The following is an 18,630-nucleotide window of genomic DNA, read 5'->3' on the forward strand; positions in this document are numbered from 1 at the left end:
CAGACCTCCAGGGCCCTCCGTCTAGTTCGGCAGTCCCGGTAGGCAACCCTCCGGTTGATGATGGCGTAAGAGATCGAACTGCAGACTGGGTGCTCAACAGTCCTGACGACTTGGAGAGGGAGGGGCATCACGATGACCCCGTTGACGTGCCTGACTTGTCTGATCGCGCGTCGGAGCCAGGTGACTCAGCAAGTGGTGTTGCAGTTGGAGGGAGCGAGCAGCTCAGTGTTATTCTCCCTGTGTCTGATGACATGCAAAGTGCTGAACCCCACCCCGTGGTTCCCACCCATGATGACACAGTGTCGGATGAGCCTGTTGTTTCCGCTCAGCCTCAGAGTTTAGATGTTGCTATTCTGCGGACAAGACGAGGCAGAGCCATCAAACCACCCAAAAGACTCATTTGTGAAATGAATGAACAGGTCGTTGACACTTCACGCACATCCACAGTTGGCTCTTTTATGTCTCTAGTTACCAGCTTGTTTTGAGCTGATGATAGCACCTGCCAGTAGTGCACGTGCAGTAGCAGGTTGTTTTTTTGTTTTTTTCAAGCTACAGGTGTTTTTAGGAGTAGACCTCGCAGTGTAGTTTTCATTATCAGTTGTCCAGTTTAGCAGAGTTTGAGGTGTAACAGGCATCTCTGTAGTCTACTTTTTAGTATGGGATAGGGCGCCTTCCCGTTTAAGTACTCCCTAGATCGAGGATTTTTTAATCGACAGCTTTTGACGCTCTTAATGACAATAGTACACTGCAGGTCTTTCTTCCTTTAGCATTCTAGTGACCCCTCTCTCCGTCTCCTGCTTCCCTCCTCATTCTTGTCTGGAACTTCTTGCTCTTCTTTGGGCGGTTTTGGGTGTACATCCCCGATTTAGCAGGATTTAAGGGGGGTGTATGTAACGGAGTAAATATGGATGCAGTTAAATCCTGCATAAAAGGGGATTTATTTATTTTCTAGTAATGTATTTGTCTTGTTTCCCTTTTTATAATTACACACGTTTTTTATTTCATTTGTTATAATGTACATCTCGGGGTGTTTATGATTTGGAGTATTTTGTCCCTCCTGGCTTGCCGTCCTATGGTTTTGGCCCATTTCCTGCTTCCCCTCCCCCAGCACTTCATTCGAACACGCTGGACGGAGCAGTACAAGATCCCGAGACGAACGAATGTATTTCTTTTGTATAAATCCAGGTGTGTAATTATTTATTTCTTTGTGATGCTGATGTTACGAGTTTAATGCTAGTCAGCTCCGCTAGCATGGTTTTCATTTATTTTCTTTGGTTTTCATGGTTGGAGCTTTGTGCTAACTCAGTCCGCTAGCATGAAGCTAATCGCTATGCAGTAAGCTAAGGCTCCGCTTAGCTTAAAATGCTAACCTGTGGTTATATTGAGTTGCAATACAGTTCGTGTTGAAAATGTTTAATTTTATTGTTCTGTACAATATGAGCACTTCATTCGAACACGCTGGACGGAGCAGTACAAGATCCCGAGACGAACGAATGTATTTCTTTTGTATAAATCCAGTAAAAAGACGACAGAACCAGCCGTGTGTGGACCTGCAATTCTGTTACCCAACACAACGCAGAGGCAGAGAGACAACCGTAACACCTGCACACAGTTTATAAATGGTGAACATGTCTGCACCGCACCCTGGGGGCGGTGTCATACTTCATGAATATCTTGAGTAAGATTAAGAAGGATAAATGGCATCAATGGAACCCTGACCTAACTTCTGCTACTGATTGGTGAGTTAATGATAAGCACTACAGGTTGCTGATCAGTCAGGCATACACAATCAGAAATAATCATGATGGAGTCAAAGGCTTCATCTCTGCTCAGGCTGCAGATAAGAATGTGTACGTGCGCAAATCACCCAGACATGAAGACTCCAACCTTGGGCAGATAGCTCTTCGAAACAATACGAAGCGTTCCCTTCTTCAGTCTAGTCAGCATATAACAGATTTCCGATTGTCACTAACTCAGCAGTTAGTCACATGGCAGAAGAAAAACCACTAGGGGGTTGAGCATTATTAGGATTATACACAGATGTTCTGAGAAATACACAAATATATGGAACGATCTGTTTAAGCAACTTCACAGTCATGATTTATACATCTAGAACTAAAACATTTTAATGGCAACATCTTATTATTTTCCTGTAAAAGTAAAGAAATGCCATTTCTAACTCCAACTCATCACATGCTCAGTCACCCATTTGTGACTGGAACTCTGACGTGGAGCTTTCCAGGAACTTCAGGTGGACATTAGCATTTCTGCTCCACCTTGTTCAATGCATCTTTCCTACGTGGTCAATATTAACTGTCCGCTGTCCCTGTATAGATAAAGAAAACCTGAACAATGCATGGACCAATGTAGAATGAAATTGTGTGTGTGTGTGTGTGTGTGTGTGTGTGTGTGTGTGTGTGTGTGTGTTAGCTTTTTTTTAGAAAGACAACTGGCATGGAATCACCAAAGTCAAAACTACCCAATGACAGCGAGAGGTACCTAGAATGCTTCCGTCATTTTCTGAAACACTCGACTCAAAACCAGGTGATGCAGGACTTCATCGACCATCTGCTCCCGGATATAATGAAGTAATCCTCCATATTTATTTATGAGCATTATTAGTAATAATAATAATATTTATCTTTCTTCTTATTCCCTGAGGGGTCGTCACAGCAAACCAACCTTCTCCACTTCACCCTGTCCTTTGCATCGTCCTCCCCAACACCATCCACTCTCATGCCATTTAGCACGTGATGTTCTTAACAGTCAAACAGTCAACAGGAGTGGATCTACCTGTTTTTCTGGATCCACAAAATTACCCTTTTATTAAATTACCCTGCAGACCTGTTATGAACCTCTCACCAACAAATTAAGTGCACGGCAGTATTGCGCTTTTACAAATAAAAGGAAATGACAAGGGTTGAGGTCGTCAATAAAATAACTATTTACAAGACAATCTAACAAAACGACAATCAGCTCATCTTTCTTTGGCACATTCCTACTACTTCATTAATTCCCATGAATCTATCCAGTGGCTAATACTTTATTCTGATCTGTCGTTTCCTAGTACATCCTCCACCCATCCTCCAAATGTCGTGACAATTAATTCAGTAGTTTATACGTACTTGACAGCTGTTAAAACAAGGGGGGGAGGGGGTATAGCACTACTGTACAACGTTGAATACCTTCTCTTTGCTGTAAACCTAAATATTCTGACACTTCATTTAATCATAGCTATGAATGCGATGAACATTTGTCAAGTTGGGGATTTTTATTTTCAGACTCGACTGTTATGAAGGTCCAACATATTTATCTTGTCTCCTCAGGATTGGGAATGGAACGTCCAATCTGAATGTCATTGGAGTTGGAAGTGGATGTGGTAAGAACAAAGACTCTGGAGATCACATTTATAGATGATTGTATTTATGAGTCCTGTGATGCATTAATTTAATGTGACGAGCAGTAAAAAGAGAAGCTGATGATTGGATGCAACATTTCCTACTGACATCAGTTATGAGTCCAGTTAAACATTGATCCCAGAACAATGTTTAACTGGAGTTGCAAACAAAGTGACTTTTCCAGTCAGTGGTTCTGTTGCATTTGTTGGTCAAACTGATCAAGGGTTCTTGATAAACTGTTTTTTGCCTGCAGGTGATATTGACCTCAAGATTCTCTCTGCCCTCCATCACAAGTACCCAGAGATGACTGTAGATAATGAGGTGATAGAGCCAAACCCCCAACAGCTACGTGACTACAGAGGTATTCACTATAAAGACACACACACATCATGAAGAACACAAAATTACACTCAAAACATGACAACTTATCCCATAATGTTCAGGACCCAAATGCAGACATGAACAAAAAACCCACAAGGTAAATCTCCTATGAGGAAAACCACGAGGACATTGAAGCGTTAGTGAGGAGACGGTTCTTTAATGACTCAACTGTGTAAAAAGTTAACAGTTATGAGAGCTGGAGAAACGTATGAAGCCCCGCCTCTAACTGTGGAGAAAGTAATGATGCTCGACTTATTTAAAATGACACACGCACAAATAAAGCCTTTTATTTTCTTGACTTGTCGTGTTAATGAAGTAGTGGTAGTATCATGAATCAAACACAAGCTAAGAAGTGCAACCCCAGACAACATATCCCAGGTGAGTAAACGGAACAATTAAACTCAAAGATCAATCTGCAGTTACTAAAACAATACGGATTCTGCTGTTTGACACTGAAACATTATTCTTTCAATACAGAATTTTCCTTCACTCTGTTTTACGTCTGTCGATGCAGATTTGGTGTCCCAGACTCCAGGCTTGGATTACGTCACATTTATCTGGAACGAGATGACTGCTGAAGAGTTTGAGGAGCAGTGGAAAGAGAACAAGAGGACTAAGAAGGCTGACTTGATTCACATGTTCCAGGTTTCATTTAGAATTTCTACAATAATGAATCCCATTGATCTTGTTTTGATGTAAACTAATGAGTTTATTGTCTGTGGTGAAATCAACAGATGATGTATTTTGTGAAGGATCCTGAAGCCACCGTCAGCTTCTTCCAGAGTCTCCTGAACAAGAATGGAAGACTTCTCATCACTTTATATTCTGGTAAGTGAAGGAATGTTGTTTGTAATTATTCAAAAGATTTTCATCTTGATGTATGGATATCCTTTTAGTATTGTAATTTGGAATAGCTCCACATTTATCTCACAGTACTGTTGTCCATAAACGAACCTGGCAATTTGCGTTTTTCATCATCTTGGTTTTTTAAATTCTAATTTTGGGTTTTACTCTACCATACGGTCCCAGTTCTTTCTGGTTCTCCATTCTGATTCTTTAGGCAGGAACTTATTTTCCACATGAAAAATTATTTCACATAATATTGAAAATATTTTTATTTTAACAATTCATACTTTAATCATAAATAATTGTCATGAGCAGAATTGCTTTAATCAATTTCTTTTTTTTATGTAATCTAAAGTTATTCATATATTTTTATGACATCATTGGTGGCTGGCTGAGCTCACCTGAACTTTCTACAATCATCTTTTTCCTTTCCACAAAGTAAATCATTCAACATTTGATTTCAACATTGTTTATAGCAATTCAGTAAAGAATCTCGTCTGTTTTCACTCTACAAAGAAAAAACTATTTAAACTTAGTGTGATGAGCTGCTGCTGGTTTTTGGCTCAGAGTTGATTGATCTTTAGGCTCAAGCAGGTGAAGGAGGTTGGTTCAGAATTCATATTACCTGTTCATCGTTCCTTAGAAATACGTTTGGCACGGCAGTTTGATCGTTTACAACATGTTGGAACTGACTTTTGATGCCTGGCCCGACTGACAGTTTACTCTTTGTCCTGTTTTTATTTCATCTGTTCTAGGAAACATTGGTTGGGTAAAGATGCTAGATGCCTTCAGCAACCAGCTCGGCACCGCTGAATTAAATCGGTCCACTGATGACATCAAACGTTTCCTGGACTCCAAGGGAGTGAGATACCAGAGCCACAATCTGCCAGCTAAAGTTGATATCACAAAGTGTTTCATTGAGGGGGACGAGGACGGCGAGCTGATGCTTGATTTTTTGACTCAGGTGCTGCATTTCAGTAAGACAGCCTCACCTGAGCTCAAAGCTAAGATCTTGGAGTTTCTTCACTGCCCAGAAGTTAGTGTGGAGTCCAACGGCAAAGTTTTAATGAACGCCGACTCTGAACTGATCGTCTTAGAGCAGCTCACTTAAAACAGATAAAAAGAAAAGTCATGCATCTTATTGAGATTCTGTACAAAGAGCTATTACAGACAGTCTCCCAACAACCTCAGACAATTGGATTTCAAAAATTAATGGAAATCATGTTGAATATCTTTTTGTTTTAACATTACTTAATTGATACCGTACCTATTTATTAGATAATTTTAATAACACAATGCCGCAGTGAGTCACGCTGTTGCGCCGCAGAGTTTAATGTTCTCCCCATGTCTGTGTCGGTTCTGTCCGGGTTCTCCGTCTTCCTCCCATTTCCATAAACATGCAACTTGGTCTCTCTAAATTGCTCTGAATTTGTAACATATGAAAGCCAGTGTCTCATTGAGCTAAATGCTAACAAATGCATATTAGCAATGCTAAAATGGACACGCAAAGCATGAGAACTGGAGTGATGTTTACATTTCTCCCTCCAACAAAGTGTGTTCACCTCAATAACATGTGGATGAGGTCTGCAATGAGTTACATCTGGGGCCCTAAAGGAATCTATTGCTAATCTATGAACATGTAATGTAATCATATTCCCTAACTTATTTTTGTTTTGTTCCACCAAAATAAAATGTTTTATCAATTATAACCCATGATATCCGATGGTTTCAATATATTGTAGCGAGCGAAGAACCACACTGGAATCGAGCTTGTGTCAACAAGTGCCTTTATTGCGACACAGGACAACTTGACTGCACATGGATGTCGCGCTGGGGTCTTTTAACGCCACACCCCTCTCACTCATGGTGCTAACAGCACAACCCAGTCACTCCCATGATGCATTGCGCCTCACGTGATCTCGCGCGATCGCTACATAGCCCCCACCTGAGGGGTCAGACGCCCTCGGCGACCCCATCACCCAACACAAAGTCTCTTAAATACCCCGGCTGGCAACGGCGGCGAACAGGCCGTCTAGGATTGGCAGGAGCCGTGCCAGGCGGAGAGTCACAGGGGCCGGCGCACGGACTACCGCCACCACTCGCCTCACCAGCATCCGGGGCGAGGGGTCGGTACGGTGAGAGTCTGTCCTGGTGCAGCACCACCATGCGTCTCTTGCCGGACATCCGCACCCGATACACCACCTCAGACAAGCGGTCTATGATGTCACAGGGGCCTTGCCAGTGGCTGCGAAGCTTCGGAGAAATCCCCTTTTTGCGGACAGGGCAGTAGACCCACACCTTGTCCCCTGGCATGAAGGCCCGTCCTCTGCAACGGACGTCGTAGCCCCTCTTCTGCCGAACGCCAGAGTTCGCCTGGGCCTGGCGGGTGTAGTCGTGTACTACCAGCAGGCGCTCTCTCAGCCTGCGAAAATAGTCCATCTCCTGCCCCCCAGGGATTTCCGGCTCTGGCGGGGCACCAAACACCAAGTCCACCGGTGTCCGGAGCTCTCTCCCAAACATAAGAGCGGCAGGCGTGCACTGGCTGGACTCCTGAACAGCAGACCGATAGGACCACAGGACCAGCGGCAAGTGACGGTCCCAGTCTTTCTGGTGTTGACTGGTGAGGATGGCAAGCTGGGTGGCCAGGGTACGGTTAAACCGCTCCACCAGCCCATCACTTTGCGGGTGAAGCGGAGTTGTTCTGGTCTTACTCACCCCCAGCCGTCGGCAGACCTCCCCAAAGACCTGGGACTCGAAGTTCCGTCCCTGGTCACTGTGGAGCTCATTAGGGACCCCGAAACGGGTGAACATCTCCTCCACCAGTCTTTCTGCGGTCGTAGCCGCGGTCTGGTCTGGGACCGCATACGCCTCTGGCCACTTTGTGAAGTAGTCCATGGCCACCAGAACATAGCGGTTGCCAGAGTTGGTGACTGGAAAGGGCCCCAGGATGTCCACTCCAACCCTCTCCATCGGGGCCCCCACCAGATACTGCTGTAGCGGGGCATGGGAGCGCTGGGTCGGTCCCTTCTGGGCCGTGCAGGCATCACAGCAGTGGACATGCAACTCCACCTCCCGCCGACAGTCCGGCCAGTAGAATCGCCTCCTGAGGCGGTTGAGGGTCTTGGCATTCCCGTAGTGCCCCGCCCCCACCGAACCGTGGACCGCCTGGAGAACTTGGGGCCGTAGGGCCCTTGGCACCAGCAGCTGCAGGAGGTCGTACCCTCGTCCTGGCGTTTGCCACCTCCGGTACATCACTCCGTCACGGACCACGAAGTTGCCCCACTGGGAGTGGTAAGCCTTCACTTCGGGCCCCAGGGCAGACACCTCGGCCCACTCAGGACGGCGTCCCGCCTCCAGCCAGCCCCCCACCAATGCAAGGGTCACATCAGCCTCCTGCTGCTGTTTCAGCTGCTCAGTGGTCAGCGGGAGCCATCCTTCTCCATCGTTGGAGGGGCTGGCGCTGGCCACGCTGAGTGTCATCTGGCTCCGTTCCTCCTGCCGCCGGCAGTAGCGACACTCTACCGCTGCACATGGACGCCGGGAGAGCGCATCAGCGTTGCCGTGAAGTCGCCCCCCCGATGCTGGATGTTGAAGTCATATCCCTGGAGGACCTCCAGCCAGCGGGCCACCTGGTCTTCAGGGTTCTTAAAGTTTAGAAGCCAGGTGAGCGATGCGTGGTCAGTACGGAGCAGGAAGTGGCTCCCAAGCAGATACGGCCGGAACTGCCGCAGGGCCAGGACCACTGCCAGTATTTCCCGACGGGTGACGCAGTAGTTCTTCTCTGCTCTGCTCAGCGCTCGACTGAAGTAGGCCACCACACGCTCTCCTTCTTCCCCCTGCTGGGAGAGGACAGCCCCGACGCCGACGTTGCTAGCGTCTGTGTCCACAATAAAGGGCAGCTGAGCATTGGGGTACGCCAACACTGGGGTTTCAGTGAGAGTTCTCTTGAGTTGGGCAAAGGCGGCTGCGCATTTGTCGTCCCAGTTGAACGGCTGGCCCTTGTTGGTGAGGCGGTGCAGTGGGTCGGCAATGGTGGCAAAGCCCTGGACGAACCGCCGGTAATATGAAGCCAGTCCCAGGAAGCTCCGCAGCTCATTGACATTGGCTGGGGTTGGCCATTCTTGAACTGCAGCCACCTTCGCTGGGTTAGTAGCCACACCACGAGCGCTAACCACATGGCCCAAGAACTCCGTCTCCCTGGACAGCAGATGACATTTGGCAGGGTTCAGTCGCAACCCGGCCTGGCGAATGGCAGCAAAAACCTCACCTAGGTTGGCCAGGGCTCCGTCGAAGTCAGTGGCATGCACCAGCAGGTCATCAAGGTACACCACACAACGACTCCGCGGCACATAGGCCAGCACCCTCTCCATCAGCCGCTCAAACGTAGCTGGTGCGTTGCAGAGTCCAAACGGCATGACACGGAACTGCCATAGCCCCTGGCCGATGGTAAAGGCAGTCTTTGGTCTTGCTTCGGGGGCCAGCTCCACCTGCCAATAGCCACTGCGGAGATCAAGGGAACTGAACCAGCTGGACCCAGCGATGTAGTCGAGGGATGTAATCGATGCGAGGGAGTGGGTAGGAGTCTTTCTTGGTGACTGCATTGAGGTGCCGGTAGTCTACGCAGAACCGCCAGGAGCCGTTCTTCTTCCTCACCAAGACAACCGGGGCAGCCCATGGACTATCTGACGGCTCGATCACACCGGCAAGCATCTCACGGACCATTTCCTCCGCCGTCTGCCGTCTAGAAAAGGCCAGCCGATGAGGTCGTAGGCGAATGGGTTGAACATCACCCGTCTCAATGGTGTGCTGGACCAGGCCAGTCTGCTTACAGTCCTTATCTTTGGCAGCAAAAATGTCTTTGTAGCCATCAAGGAGGTGTTTCAACTGCTGGCGCTGCTGGGGATTTAGGCCATCGCTGCTGCGTAGCCATAGCTGGTATATGGCCTCGGTTGTCTCTGTAGATGGGGCGACAGTTGACTCTGTGGGCAGTTCTGGGGCAGGTTGGGGTTGTGCCAGGCTGCTGGGCCGCCGTTGAACTGCAGCTGATTGGCGGCGCCTCCTCGGTCGGTTCCCACTCTCTCGGCCAGCCTGGAGCTCTCCGCCAAGGGTGACAGCCTTCCCTACCACGTCGACCTGGGCTCCCCAGCGGTTCAGCAGGTCCAGGCCGATGATACACTGGTCCTGGATGTTGGCGAGCCAGAACTCATGGATCACCTCCTGGTCTCCGACCCTCACTGTCAGCCGCCTGCTCCCCCCCATGACAACCGTTTCCCCTGTCACTGTCATCAGCTTGGTGTCGGTTGGCGTCCACGCAGTGGAAGGTAAGGCGAGAGTGTCGGTGCCTACCAGGGAGATGGTGGACCCCGTGTCCATCAAGGCTTGGCAGGGCTGTCCATCAAGCCAGCAGTTCAGATACAGTCCTTTGGTATGGCCACAGCGGCCCACCAGCGTGCATCTACCTTGGAGGGGGTATGGAGGTCGGAGTGGCAGCCCCCTCATTGAGTCACTCCGCTGTCGTTTCCCGCCTGTCTGGCCTTTGGAGCAGGAGCAGGACAATCCCGTGCGATGTGACCGACCTCATCACACCGGTAGCAGCGGTCAGTTGAGCGGGGGGCCCGCTGGAAGCGCGGAGGTCTTCTTTGGAGCTGCAGTGGCGATGGCGTGGCTTGGCGGGTCTCTTCGGGCACCCCCCCTTCCTCATAGTCAGCCATTCTGACATTTGGCTGTCGAGCAGGACCCCTCTGTGGTGCAGGCTGACTGGAGAGCACCGCCTCCGCCCGTTCAGCTTCATACAGTGCCTCGCTGAGGGACTTGGGCGCGGCGAGGCGAACATGCTGGCGCAGTCTTTCAGGTGTGAGCCCCCGCAGGAAGGCATTGAGGGCCAGTTCACCTTGAACAGCTGCATCAAAATGTGGATAGCCCTGCTGGGCATACAGCTGCACGTCTGCGGCAAAGGTGCCCAGGTTCTCCCCTTCCTGGCGGTGTCGGCTGGCCAGCTGCTCCCTGCCCTGGTCAGTGAAAAGCCGCTGTCCAAACCGCCTCTGTAGTGCAGTTGTCAAGGTGTGGAGGTCCTGCTGCTCCGCCGGGGCGAGATCAAGGAGCACTTGCACCGCCTTCCCCTCCAACGTTAGGGCCAGGTGAACAGCGGCTTCTTCATCACTCCAGCCACTGTACGATGCTGCTAGTTGGACTTGGGCAAGGAAGGGCATTAGCGGCGTCATCCCATTGTATTTGGGCAGCTTGACTGACGTCTTGGAGTCTCTCCCGGCCCCTGCTGGCCCGCTCGGCCAGCAGGGGGCGATGCCGCCCTGGCGCGTCTGTTGCAGCGGAGCTCCATGGATGTTGGAGCTCCATGGATGTTGCAGCGGCCTGCTCGGCCAGCAGGGGGCGCTGACGCCTCGGTGCGTCTGCTGCGGCGGCCCACTCGGCCAGCAGGGGCGGTGGACGCCTTGGTGCGTCGGTTGCAGCGGCCTGCTCAGCCAGCAGGGGGCGCTGACGCCTCGGTGCGTCTGCTGCGGCGGCCCGCCCGGCCAGCAGGGGGCGATGACGCCTCGGTGCGTCCGTTGCTGTGGCCCGCTCGGCCAGCGGGGGCAGCGGACGCCTCGGCGCGCTGGAGCCGTCAGGAAGCCGGTCCGCCTTCAGCATGGCTCTGACTGCTCGCTCGAGTTCGTTGATTTCCATCTCCATCCTTCTGGAAGTCAGAAATCCCACTTCTGACACCAATGTAGCGAGCGAAGAACCACACCGGAATCGAGCTCGTGTCAACAAGCGCCTTTATTGCGACACAGGACAACTTGACTGCACATGGATGTCGCGCTGGGGTCTTTTAACGCCACACCCCTCTCACTCATGGTGCCAACAGCACAACCCAGTCACTCCCATGATGCATTGCGCCTCACGTGATCTCGCGCGATCGCTACAATATGAATCCCTTTCATGAGAATTTGATTTCAAGAAAACGGAAAAATCTTTTTTTTTTGTTTCAAAGTCCGTGATGTGAGGACATTCGTGTGTCCTTATTCGTTTCGAGTTTTAAATCATACAGTCCTTGAACTCTTTATTCCCTCACAATGTCCAGCTCTCTCTATATATATATATATATTCAGATTCTCTACTTACTGGGACTAAATGGTTGGTATGTTGTAAGAGAAAATATATAACCATAAGGGCTTTTGAAACCAAGATAAATGGTGTTTAGTCCATGCAGCAGACAGACGTCTCCCTCTGCGGGTGGATAACTGACTTCTTGACGGGGCGGGGCTGAGCGTAAAACATATGGAAAATTGTACTGCATAATAATGTATTTATTTATTTATTTTGTTGGCGTATTGCGGGTTAATTTCACCCAAATCTTCTGCTTCATTTATTTATGTTTAAGTCTTTATTTTTTACTATATTTTATTGCGCATTCGTGGTATTACGGCTCCTTCCGGTGACGGAAGCGGGTATTTCGGCCTTGACTTCCGCCCGCCCACCAGCGCCCCCGCCCCCCGGTGCTCCGAGCTGAACAGCGAGAGGTGAGAAGCTATCGACGCTCATTCATGAATCACAAACAAACCAAAGTTCTCAGTTTGTGTGTGTGTGTGTGTGTGTGTGTGTGTGTGTGTGTGTGTGCGCGTGCGCGCGCGGAATAGAATAGAAAGCCTTTATTGTCTTTGCATAGTGGATATACAGAGATTAGGAGCACTGTGTGTGTGTGTGCGTGCGTGAACAGCAATTTTGCTCTGAATTCATTCAGTTATGTTTATGTTTTATGTTTGTGTGTTTTTATTAATGTGTTATTCAATTCAGTTTTATCTCTACAGCGCCAGATCACAACAGGAAGTCGTCTCAAGGCACTTTACAGGAGTAGCAGGGAAAGACGGAACCCAACTTGACCCACAAGAGCAAGAGCTCTGGCAACGGAGGCGAGGAATCACTTCCCTTTAACAGGCAGAAACCTTGGACAGAACCTAAGGCTCATGGTGGACGGCCGTCTGTCTGACCGGCTGGGTTATGAGGAGAGTGAAAAACAAGGAGATGGATGGGGATGCGTTAAAGAACGAATTTAATATTCGTTTAAATTGTTTTGGTTCACTCTTGTTTTTGCTGTAAAACAATGTATGGATTGACTCTTTTCTTTTAACTCATTCAGTACCAGTCGTATATTATGTACCACGACTACGCAAACAACGAACCTACCAAATTGAAGATTAAAGTCTCATCCTTCATCAGGAAGATAAAGACGCTGACTTTTAACAAGTAACAGCGTAATGCACGGTGCTGTCGGGTCATTGGTGTGTCTCAACAGCAACCATCAACCTGGGTCGATGTCGGTAGGTGCGTTTACATGGACAAAATGTATTTAATCCCATCAGAGTTCGGAGTAAAATTATTATCAGGTGTTCATGTAAACGCACCTAGTGTGCAGACATTCAGGTCTGCTAGAAATTCTCACCTCCTGCTAGTTTTGTTGCATTCTCATCTCAAAGCATGAACAGCCATGAAATGATCCGCGTCTGCTTTGAAGCTGATACATTCTACACTGCATTTATGTATTTATACCTGAACAATTTCAGTGTAAAATGACATAGACGTGTGTGTTTTATAGATCACTAGCATGGAATCACCACTGGTAACATTGATCAGCGATGGCGACATGTACCTAAAATGCTTCTATCATTACCTGAAGAACTCCACTAACAATCAGACGATGCAGGAGTTTGCCGACAATCTGCTCCCGGATATACTGGCTAAGTAATTCTCCACATTTATCAATCAGTCATATATTATTTGTATAACATCTCGAAACTGAAACTGACCAATAGGAGTGTGGAAAATACAAAATGCAGTACATTGTGTTTTCATGTGACATGACTAGGGCTGTTGGGGATCGTTATTTTAAGACTTGACTTTTAGGTCCAACACATTTTTCTTCTCTCCTCAGGATTGGGAATGGAAAGTCCAATCTGAATGTCATTGGAGTAGGAAGTGGAGCTGGTAAGAACAAAGACTCTGGAGATCACATTTATAGACGATTGTATTTCTGAGACGGGCGGCACGGCGGCGTAGTGGTTTGCACCGTTGCTTTGGGTCATCGGTTGGCTTGTTGGGCTTCGGCAGAGCGATTCCCTCGGCACGGCGACACGTGTAAAACTGCTATGAGGTGTTTCCTGCAGGTCTGCGAGACAGTTTGCTAAAACTTTGTTCTATTTTAGAGGGAATTCCTCTGCCAAGGCTTAACCATCCAATACCATTGAAGTCATGTACAGTACTGCCTTCCTTTTCGTATTGGGTGTTGTGGATCACTGGGTCAAACTGGTCAAGGCTTTTTTTTTTCAGGACCGGTGTGCTTTGATGTATTTCTTGTTGTTTTTTTTCCTGCAGGTGATATTGACCTCAAGATTCTCTCTGCCCTCCATCACAAGTACCCAGAGATGACTGTAGATAATGAGGTGATAGAGCCAAACCCCCAACAGCTACGTGACTACAGAGGTATTCACTATAAAGACACACACACATCATGAAGAACACAAACTTGCACTCAGAGCAGAGATCCCCATTCTGCCAGCGGGCTTCAACAAAAAAAATCATGGATAAAAAAAATACCGTATTTTTTGGATTATACGTCGCTCCGGATTGTAGGTCGCACCGGCCAAAAAATGCATAATTAAGAAGAAAAAACCATATATAGGTCGCACTGGAGGATAAGTCGCATTTTTGGGGAAAATTTATTTGATAAAATCCAACACCAAACAACATATAGCACAAAGAACATGCTAACACGTTTACCAAAATATCAGGTTTTACTCCGAATCACGAAATCCAAGGAAATCTTCATCCTCGGTGTCACTTTTGAACAACTCCCCCAACTCGGCAGGTAGACAAGACGCCGCTTCCTCTTCTACGTCGCTTACATCAGACTCGTCGTCAGTTGCAGTTCCAATTATTCCAGCCTTTCTGAATCCCGACAGGACGGTTTCGGTTGTCACTGAAGCCCATGCTTTGTCGATCCATTCAATGACTTCCAGGAAAGTTGCATGGCGCATTCTCCCGGTTGCCGTGAAGCTGTGCTCTCCATCCGTCATCCACTGCTCCCACAGGTTACGCAAAACTGACTTAAAGCTCCTATTCACGGAGATATCAAGTGGCTGGAGTATTTTGGTTAAGCCTCCAGGGATGATGGCAGGTATGGAGTTGAAAAATTTTAATTTATTTTTTAACTGTGGTGTGATGTGCGCTCTCATGCTATCCATCACAAGCAGAGCTTTGCGTGCTCTAAAGAAGCCATCCGGTCGCTTATTGTAGCACTTTGTAAGCCACAAGTTCATCATTTTTTGATTAATCCACCCTTTCTCGTTCACGGCGACTTCAACTGAGGAGGATTGGATTTTTGGCATGGTTTTTCGTTTGAAAATGACCATCGGTGGCAGTTTTGATCCGTCTCCACAACATGCCAGCACCACTGTGAAGTGTGATCTCTCATGACCAGTTGTAACGATATTCACACTTTTTTGCCCTTTCTCTGCAACACTTCGGCCCATGGGGATGTCAAAAGTGAGGGGGACCTCGTCCATGTTAATAATATGATCCGGTGTCACGTTGTGATCACTTACATGCTTTTCAATGAACGCGCGGAAACTGTCAACCTTGGCTTGGAAGTCCGCTGGCAGTTTTTGGGACAGTGTCATCCTAGCTCTGATAGAGAGGCGTTTGCGCTGCATGAAGCGGTAACACCAAGAAGGTCCTCCCGCAAAGCCGTTTATATTCACCTCCCTGGCAACCACTTGGGCGTGGAGACGCAACTGCACCGTTGACAAACCTCTCCCAGCAGCACGTTGTTCAAGCACCCATGCGTGAACTCGTTCCTCCAACTGCGGCCACCTAGCTTGTCGCCCGCGATTAGCTTTCTTTGTTTTCTTCATTTCAGTTAGCGTAACCTCCGCTTTTCGCCAGTCCCTTACAAGTTTTTCGCTCACTCCAAACTTTCTTTCTGCTGCTCGATTGCCGTTTTCGGCTCCATATTTCACTATCTGAAGCTTGTAAGCCGCGGAATATGACTTTTTTTTCGGCGCCATTTTCAATCAGCCCTTCTAATTTGTGTTTTTAGATAACAGGTGTGACAGATAACTCTGAACCTCCAGAAACCGCGACAGATTCTGACGGGTCACAGAGTTCCCTGTAACACCTGTTATAGAAATGTGTAGGCTACTGTCTCTGCGCTCACAGATTTTGTAAAAAAAAACATATATAAGTCGCTCCGATTTATAAGTCGCACCCCCGACCAAACTATGACAAAAACCGCGACTTATAATCCGGAAAATACGGTAATTAAATTTGATTTTTTTTTTCTCTATGCATTTATAAAAGACTGAAGATTTTAGATATACTTTTAAAAGTGTATTGCTTTATTGCTGTGATTGTCCTCAGTCTATAATGCATACAAACATTCCTTTGAATCATTCAATCTGCGGTTACTCAAAGATTCTGCTGTTTGACACTGAAACATTATTCTTTGAATACAGAATTTTCCTTCACTCTGTTTTACGTCTGTTTTACGTCTGTCGATGCAGATTTGGTGTCCCAGACTCCAGGCTTGGATTACGTCAGATTTATCTGGAACGAGATGACTGCTGATGAGTTTGAGGAGCAGTGGAAAGAGAAAAAGAGGACTAAGAAGGCTGACTTGATTCACATGTTCCAGGTTTCATTTAGAATTTCTACTACAATTAATCCCATTGATCTTGTTTTGATGTAAACTAATGAGTTTATTGTCTGTGGTGAAATCAACAGATGATGTATTATGTGAAGGATCCTGAAGCCACCGTCAGCTTCTTCCAGAGTCTCCTGAACAAGAATGGAAGACTTCTCATTACTTTACAGTCTGGTAAGGGAAGGGATGTTATTCGAAATTTGGCAACATATTTTAAACCCTTTGGTTGAGTGTAGGGATCGACTACCGTATTTTTCGGACCATAAGGTGCACTTAAAATCCTTTAATTTTCAAAACAAATCGACCCTGCGCCTTATGTATTAATTCTGGTTGTGCTTACTGACCTCAAACTGATTTTATGTGCTACACGGCACTCAAAAATCTATCGCCATGTTTTAGTACGACTTTACCGGTGCTGTCCTTCACCATAGTATTATAGTCAGGAGCCTCGCGGAGTGATACGTACCGGTGCTGTCCTTCACCATAGTATTATAGTCAGGAGCCTCGCGGAGTGATACGTACCGGTGCTGTCCTTCACCATAGTATTATAGTCAGGAGCCTCGCGGAGTGATACGTACCGGTGCTGTCCTTCACCATAGTATTATAGTCAGGAGCCTCGCGGAGTGATATGTACCGGTGCTGTCCTTCACCATAGTATTATAGTCAGGAGCCTCGCGGAGTGATACGTACCGGTGCTGTCCTTCACCATAGTATTATAGTCAGGAGCCTCGCGGAGTGATACGTACCGGTGCTGTCCTTCACCATAGTATTATAGTCAGGAGCCTCGCGGAGTGATACGTACCGGTGCTGTCCTTCACCATAGTATTATAGTCAGGCGTCTCGCGGAGTGATACGTACCGGTGCTGTGCGTCAACATAGTATCCAATCACATTAGGTTTACCCTAAAAAAACACCAAAAAAACCAATTGGCTCCCAATCAGCTCCCAATGATGGGAAGAGAAGTGTTGTATGTTCATCTTCTTTTGCCAAAACAGATGTTAAAAGAGAAAAAACTCACTAATACCTTAGAAATAAGTTGGGCACGACTGTTTGATTGTTTGCAACATTTTGGAACTGACCTTTGATGCCGAATCTGACTCACATTTGACTCTTCGTCCGATTTTAATGTCATCTGTTCTAGGAAACAATGATGTGGCCAAGATGAGAGACGCCTTCAGCAACCAGCTCGGCACCGCTGAAGTAAATCGGTCCACTGACGACATCAAACGTTTCCTGGACTCCAAGGGAGTGAGATACCAGAGCCACAATCTGCCACATCAAGTTGATATCACAAAGTGTTTCATTGAGGGGGACGAGGACGGAGAGATGATGATTGATTTTTTGACTCAGGTGCTGCATTTCAGTAAGACAGCCTCACCTGAGCTCAAAGCTAAGATCATGGAGTTTCTTCGCCGCCAAGAATTTAGTGTGGAGTCCAACGGCAAAGTTTTAATGAACGCCAAATATGAAGTGATCGTCTTAGAGCAGCTCACTTAAAACAGATAAAAAGAAAAGTCATGCATCTTATTGAAATTGCTGGGAGAACGACGCTGACTAAACAAGTTAGAGTATAATCACCTCTCTGTCAGGTCATTGGCGTATCTCAGCTGTCAATGTAGAGGCAGCAAGACCGTTCCCATGAACTGCTGAGCATCTGTTTGTTTTCAATGGGAAAGGCCCTTCACGCGATTGTGTGTATGAAAATGGTGGAGTAAATTTGTAACGGCATGAACAGGATAAATGTGAAATTGTTCAATGTCTGTAGATGACAATCCGGGTTGCAATGTATGGGGTCATGGTCAGGCTACCATTTGCGATTGGGACTGTGACATGGACCTGTCCAGGGACCACAGGTGGAAATGAGCACCTTTTGAATTAAGAAAACAGCCCTGGACTCTGACCAGCCCGGCCCAAGGTGCGAGGTTCAGCTGTGAGCCTGTGGCTCATTTGTTCAACAACCTGATCTTCCTGTGGAATTAAAAATAAATCCAATTTAAGCTCACAGACCTGGTTTGATTATTCTGGTTATTTAAACTGATTTCAGGTAGAGAGAGTTTTATTTATAGATGGTTATTGAACACGGACAAATTTAAAAACGGATGTAATGCTCAAAAGGTTTCTAGCAAAAATCAAATGTCCAGCTTTTGTCCCTGGTTATAAGACAAAATGGTGTTTATACATTTATTCCTCCTGTCTACTAGTAGTGTCGCCACCTTGCCAACAGAGGGCGCCTCACGCCTAGTTCATGCGCATATGAGACGCGTCTTTGAACCGTTGAGTCGCTCGGCTGCTCGGAAAAGTGCAGACTTCACT

At 47.3% G+C, this 18,630-nt stretch overlaps 2 protein-coding genes across 4 annotated transcripts; both read left to right on the top strand.

Moving 5' to 3' along the window:
• The first annotated feature begins 1,129 nt into the window (after positions 1-1,129).
• Positions 1,130-6,334, top strand: LOC137900360 (histamine N-methyltransferase-like). 2 transcript variants are annotated; one of them, XM_068744430.1, is made up of 7 exons: positions 1,130-1,185; positions 2,431-2,588; positions 3,327-3,379; positions 3,652-3,759; positions 4,294-4,424; positions 4,514-4,607; positions 5,381-6,334. In XM_068744430.1, the coding sequence occupies exons 2-7, from the start codon at positions 2,455-2,457 to the stop codon at positions 5,734-5,736; spliced, it is 876 nt and encodes a 291-aa protein (XP_068600531.1). In that variant the 5' UTR covers positions 1,130-1,185; positions 2,431-2,454; the 3' UTR covers positions 5,737-6,334. The 2 variants fall into 2 exon arrangements, with proteins under 2 accessions (XP_068600531.1, XP_068600532.1); XM_068744431.1 differs by lacking the exon at positions 1,130-1,185 and having other exon boundaries at positions 2,438-2,495.
• A 5,775-nt stretch (positions 6,335-12,109) lies between these two features.
• LOC137900386 (histamine N-methyltransferase-like) lies at positions 12,110-18,314 on the top strand. Of its 2 annotated transcripts, XM_068744465.1 has the most exons (8): positions 12,110-12,142; positions 12,431-12,532; positions 13,216-13,361; positions 13,552-13,604; positions 13,992-14,099; positions 16,178-16,308; positions 16,398-16,491; positions 17,459-18,314. In XM_068744465.1, exons 3-8 carry the CDS (start codon positions 13,225-13,227, stop codon positions 17,812-17,814), a joined length of 879 nt encoding a protein of 292 aa, XP_068600566.1. In that variant the 5' UTR covers positions 12,110-12,142; positions 12,431-12,532; positions 13,216-13,224; the 3' UTR covers positions 17,815-18,314. The 2 variants fall into 2 exon arrangements, with proteins under 2 accessions (XP_068600566.1, XP_068600567.1); XM_068744466.1 differs by lacking the exons at positions 12,110-12,142; positions 12,431-12,532 and adding an exon at positions 12,880-12,944.
• Positions 18,315-18,630: the final 316 nt, after the last annotated feature.

The sequence above is a fragment of the Brachionichthys hirsutus genome, chromosome 10 (genome assembly GCF_040956055.1).
Source record: "Brachionichthys hirsutus isolate HB-005 chromosome 10, CSIRO-AGI_Bhir_v1, whole genome shotgun sequence".
Taxonomy (NCBI): Eukaryota; Metazoa; Chordata; class Actinopteri; order Lophiiformes; family Brachionichthyidae; genus Brachionichthys; species Brachionichthys hirsutus.

Coding starts and splice junctions, on each gene's coding strand:
- LOC137900386 (XM_068744465.1), top strand. CDS start 13,225: ATGGAATCACCACTGGTAACATTGATCAGCGATGGCGACATGTACCTA. Junction 16,309..16,397: donor ACTTGATTCACATGTTCCAG/GTTTCATTTAGA, acceptor TGAAATCAACAG/ATGATGTATTATGTGAAGGA. Junction 16,492..17,458: donor TCTCATTACTTTACAGTCTG/GTAAGGGAAGGG, acceptor CATCTGTTCTAG/GAAACAATGATGTGGCCAAG.
- LOC137900360 (XM_068744430.1), top strand. CDS start 2,455: ATGGAATCACCAAAGTCAAAACTACCCAATGACAGCGAGAGGTACCTA. Junction 3,760..4,293: donor ACAGCTACGTGACTACAGAG/GTATTCACTATA, acceptor CTGTCGATGCAG/ATTTGGTGTCCCAGACTCCA. Junction 4,608..5,380: donor TCTCATCACTTTATATTCTG/GTAAGTGAAGGA, acceptor CATCTGTTCTAG/GAAACATTGGTTGGGTAAAG.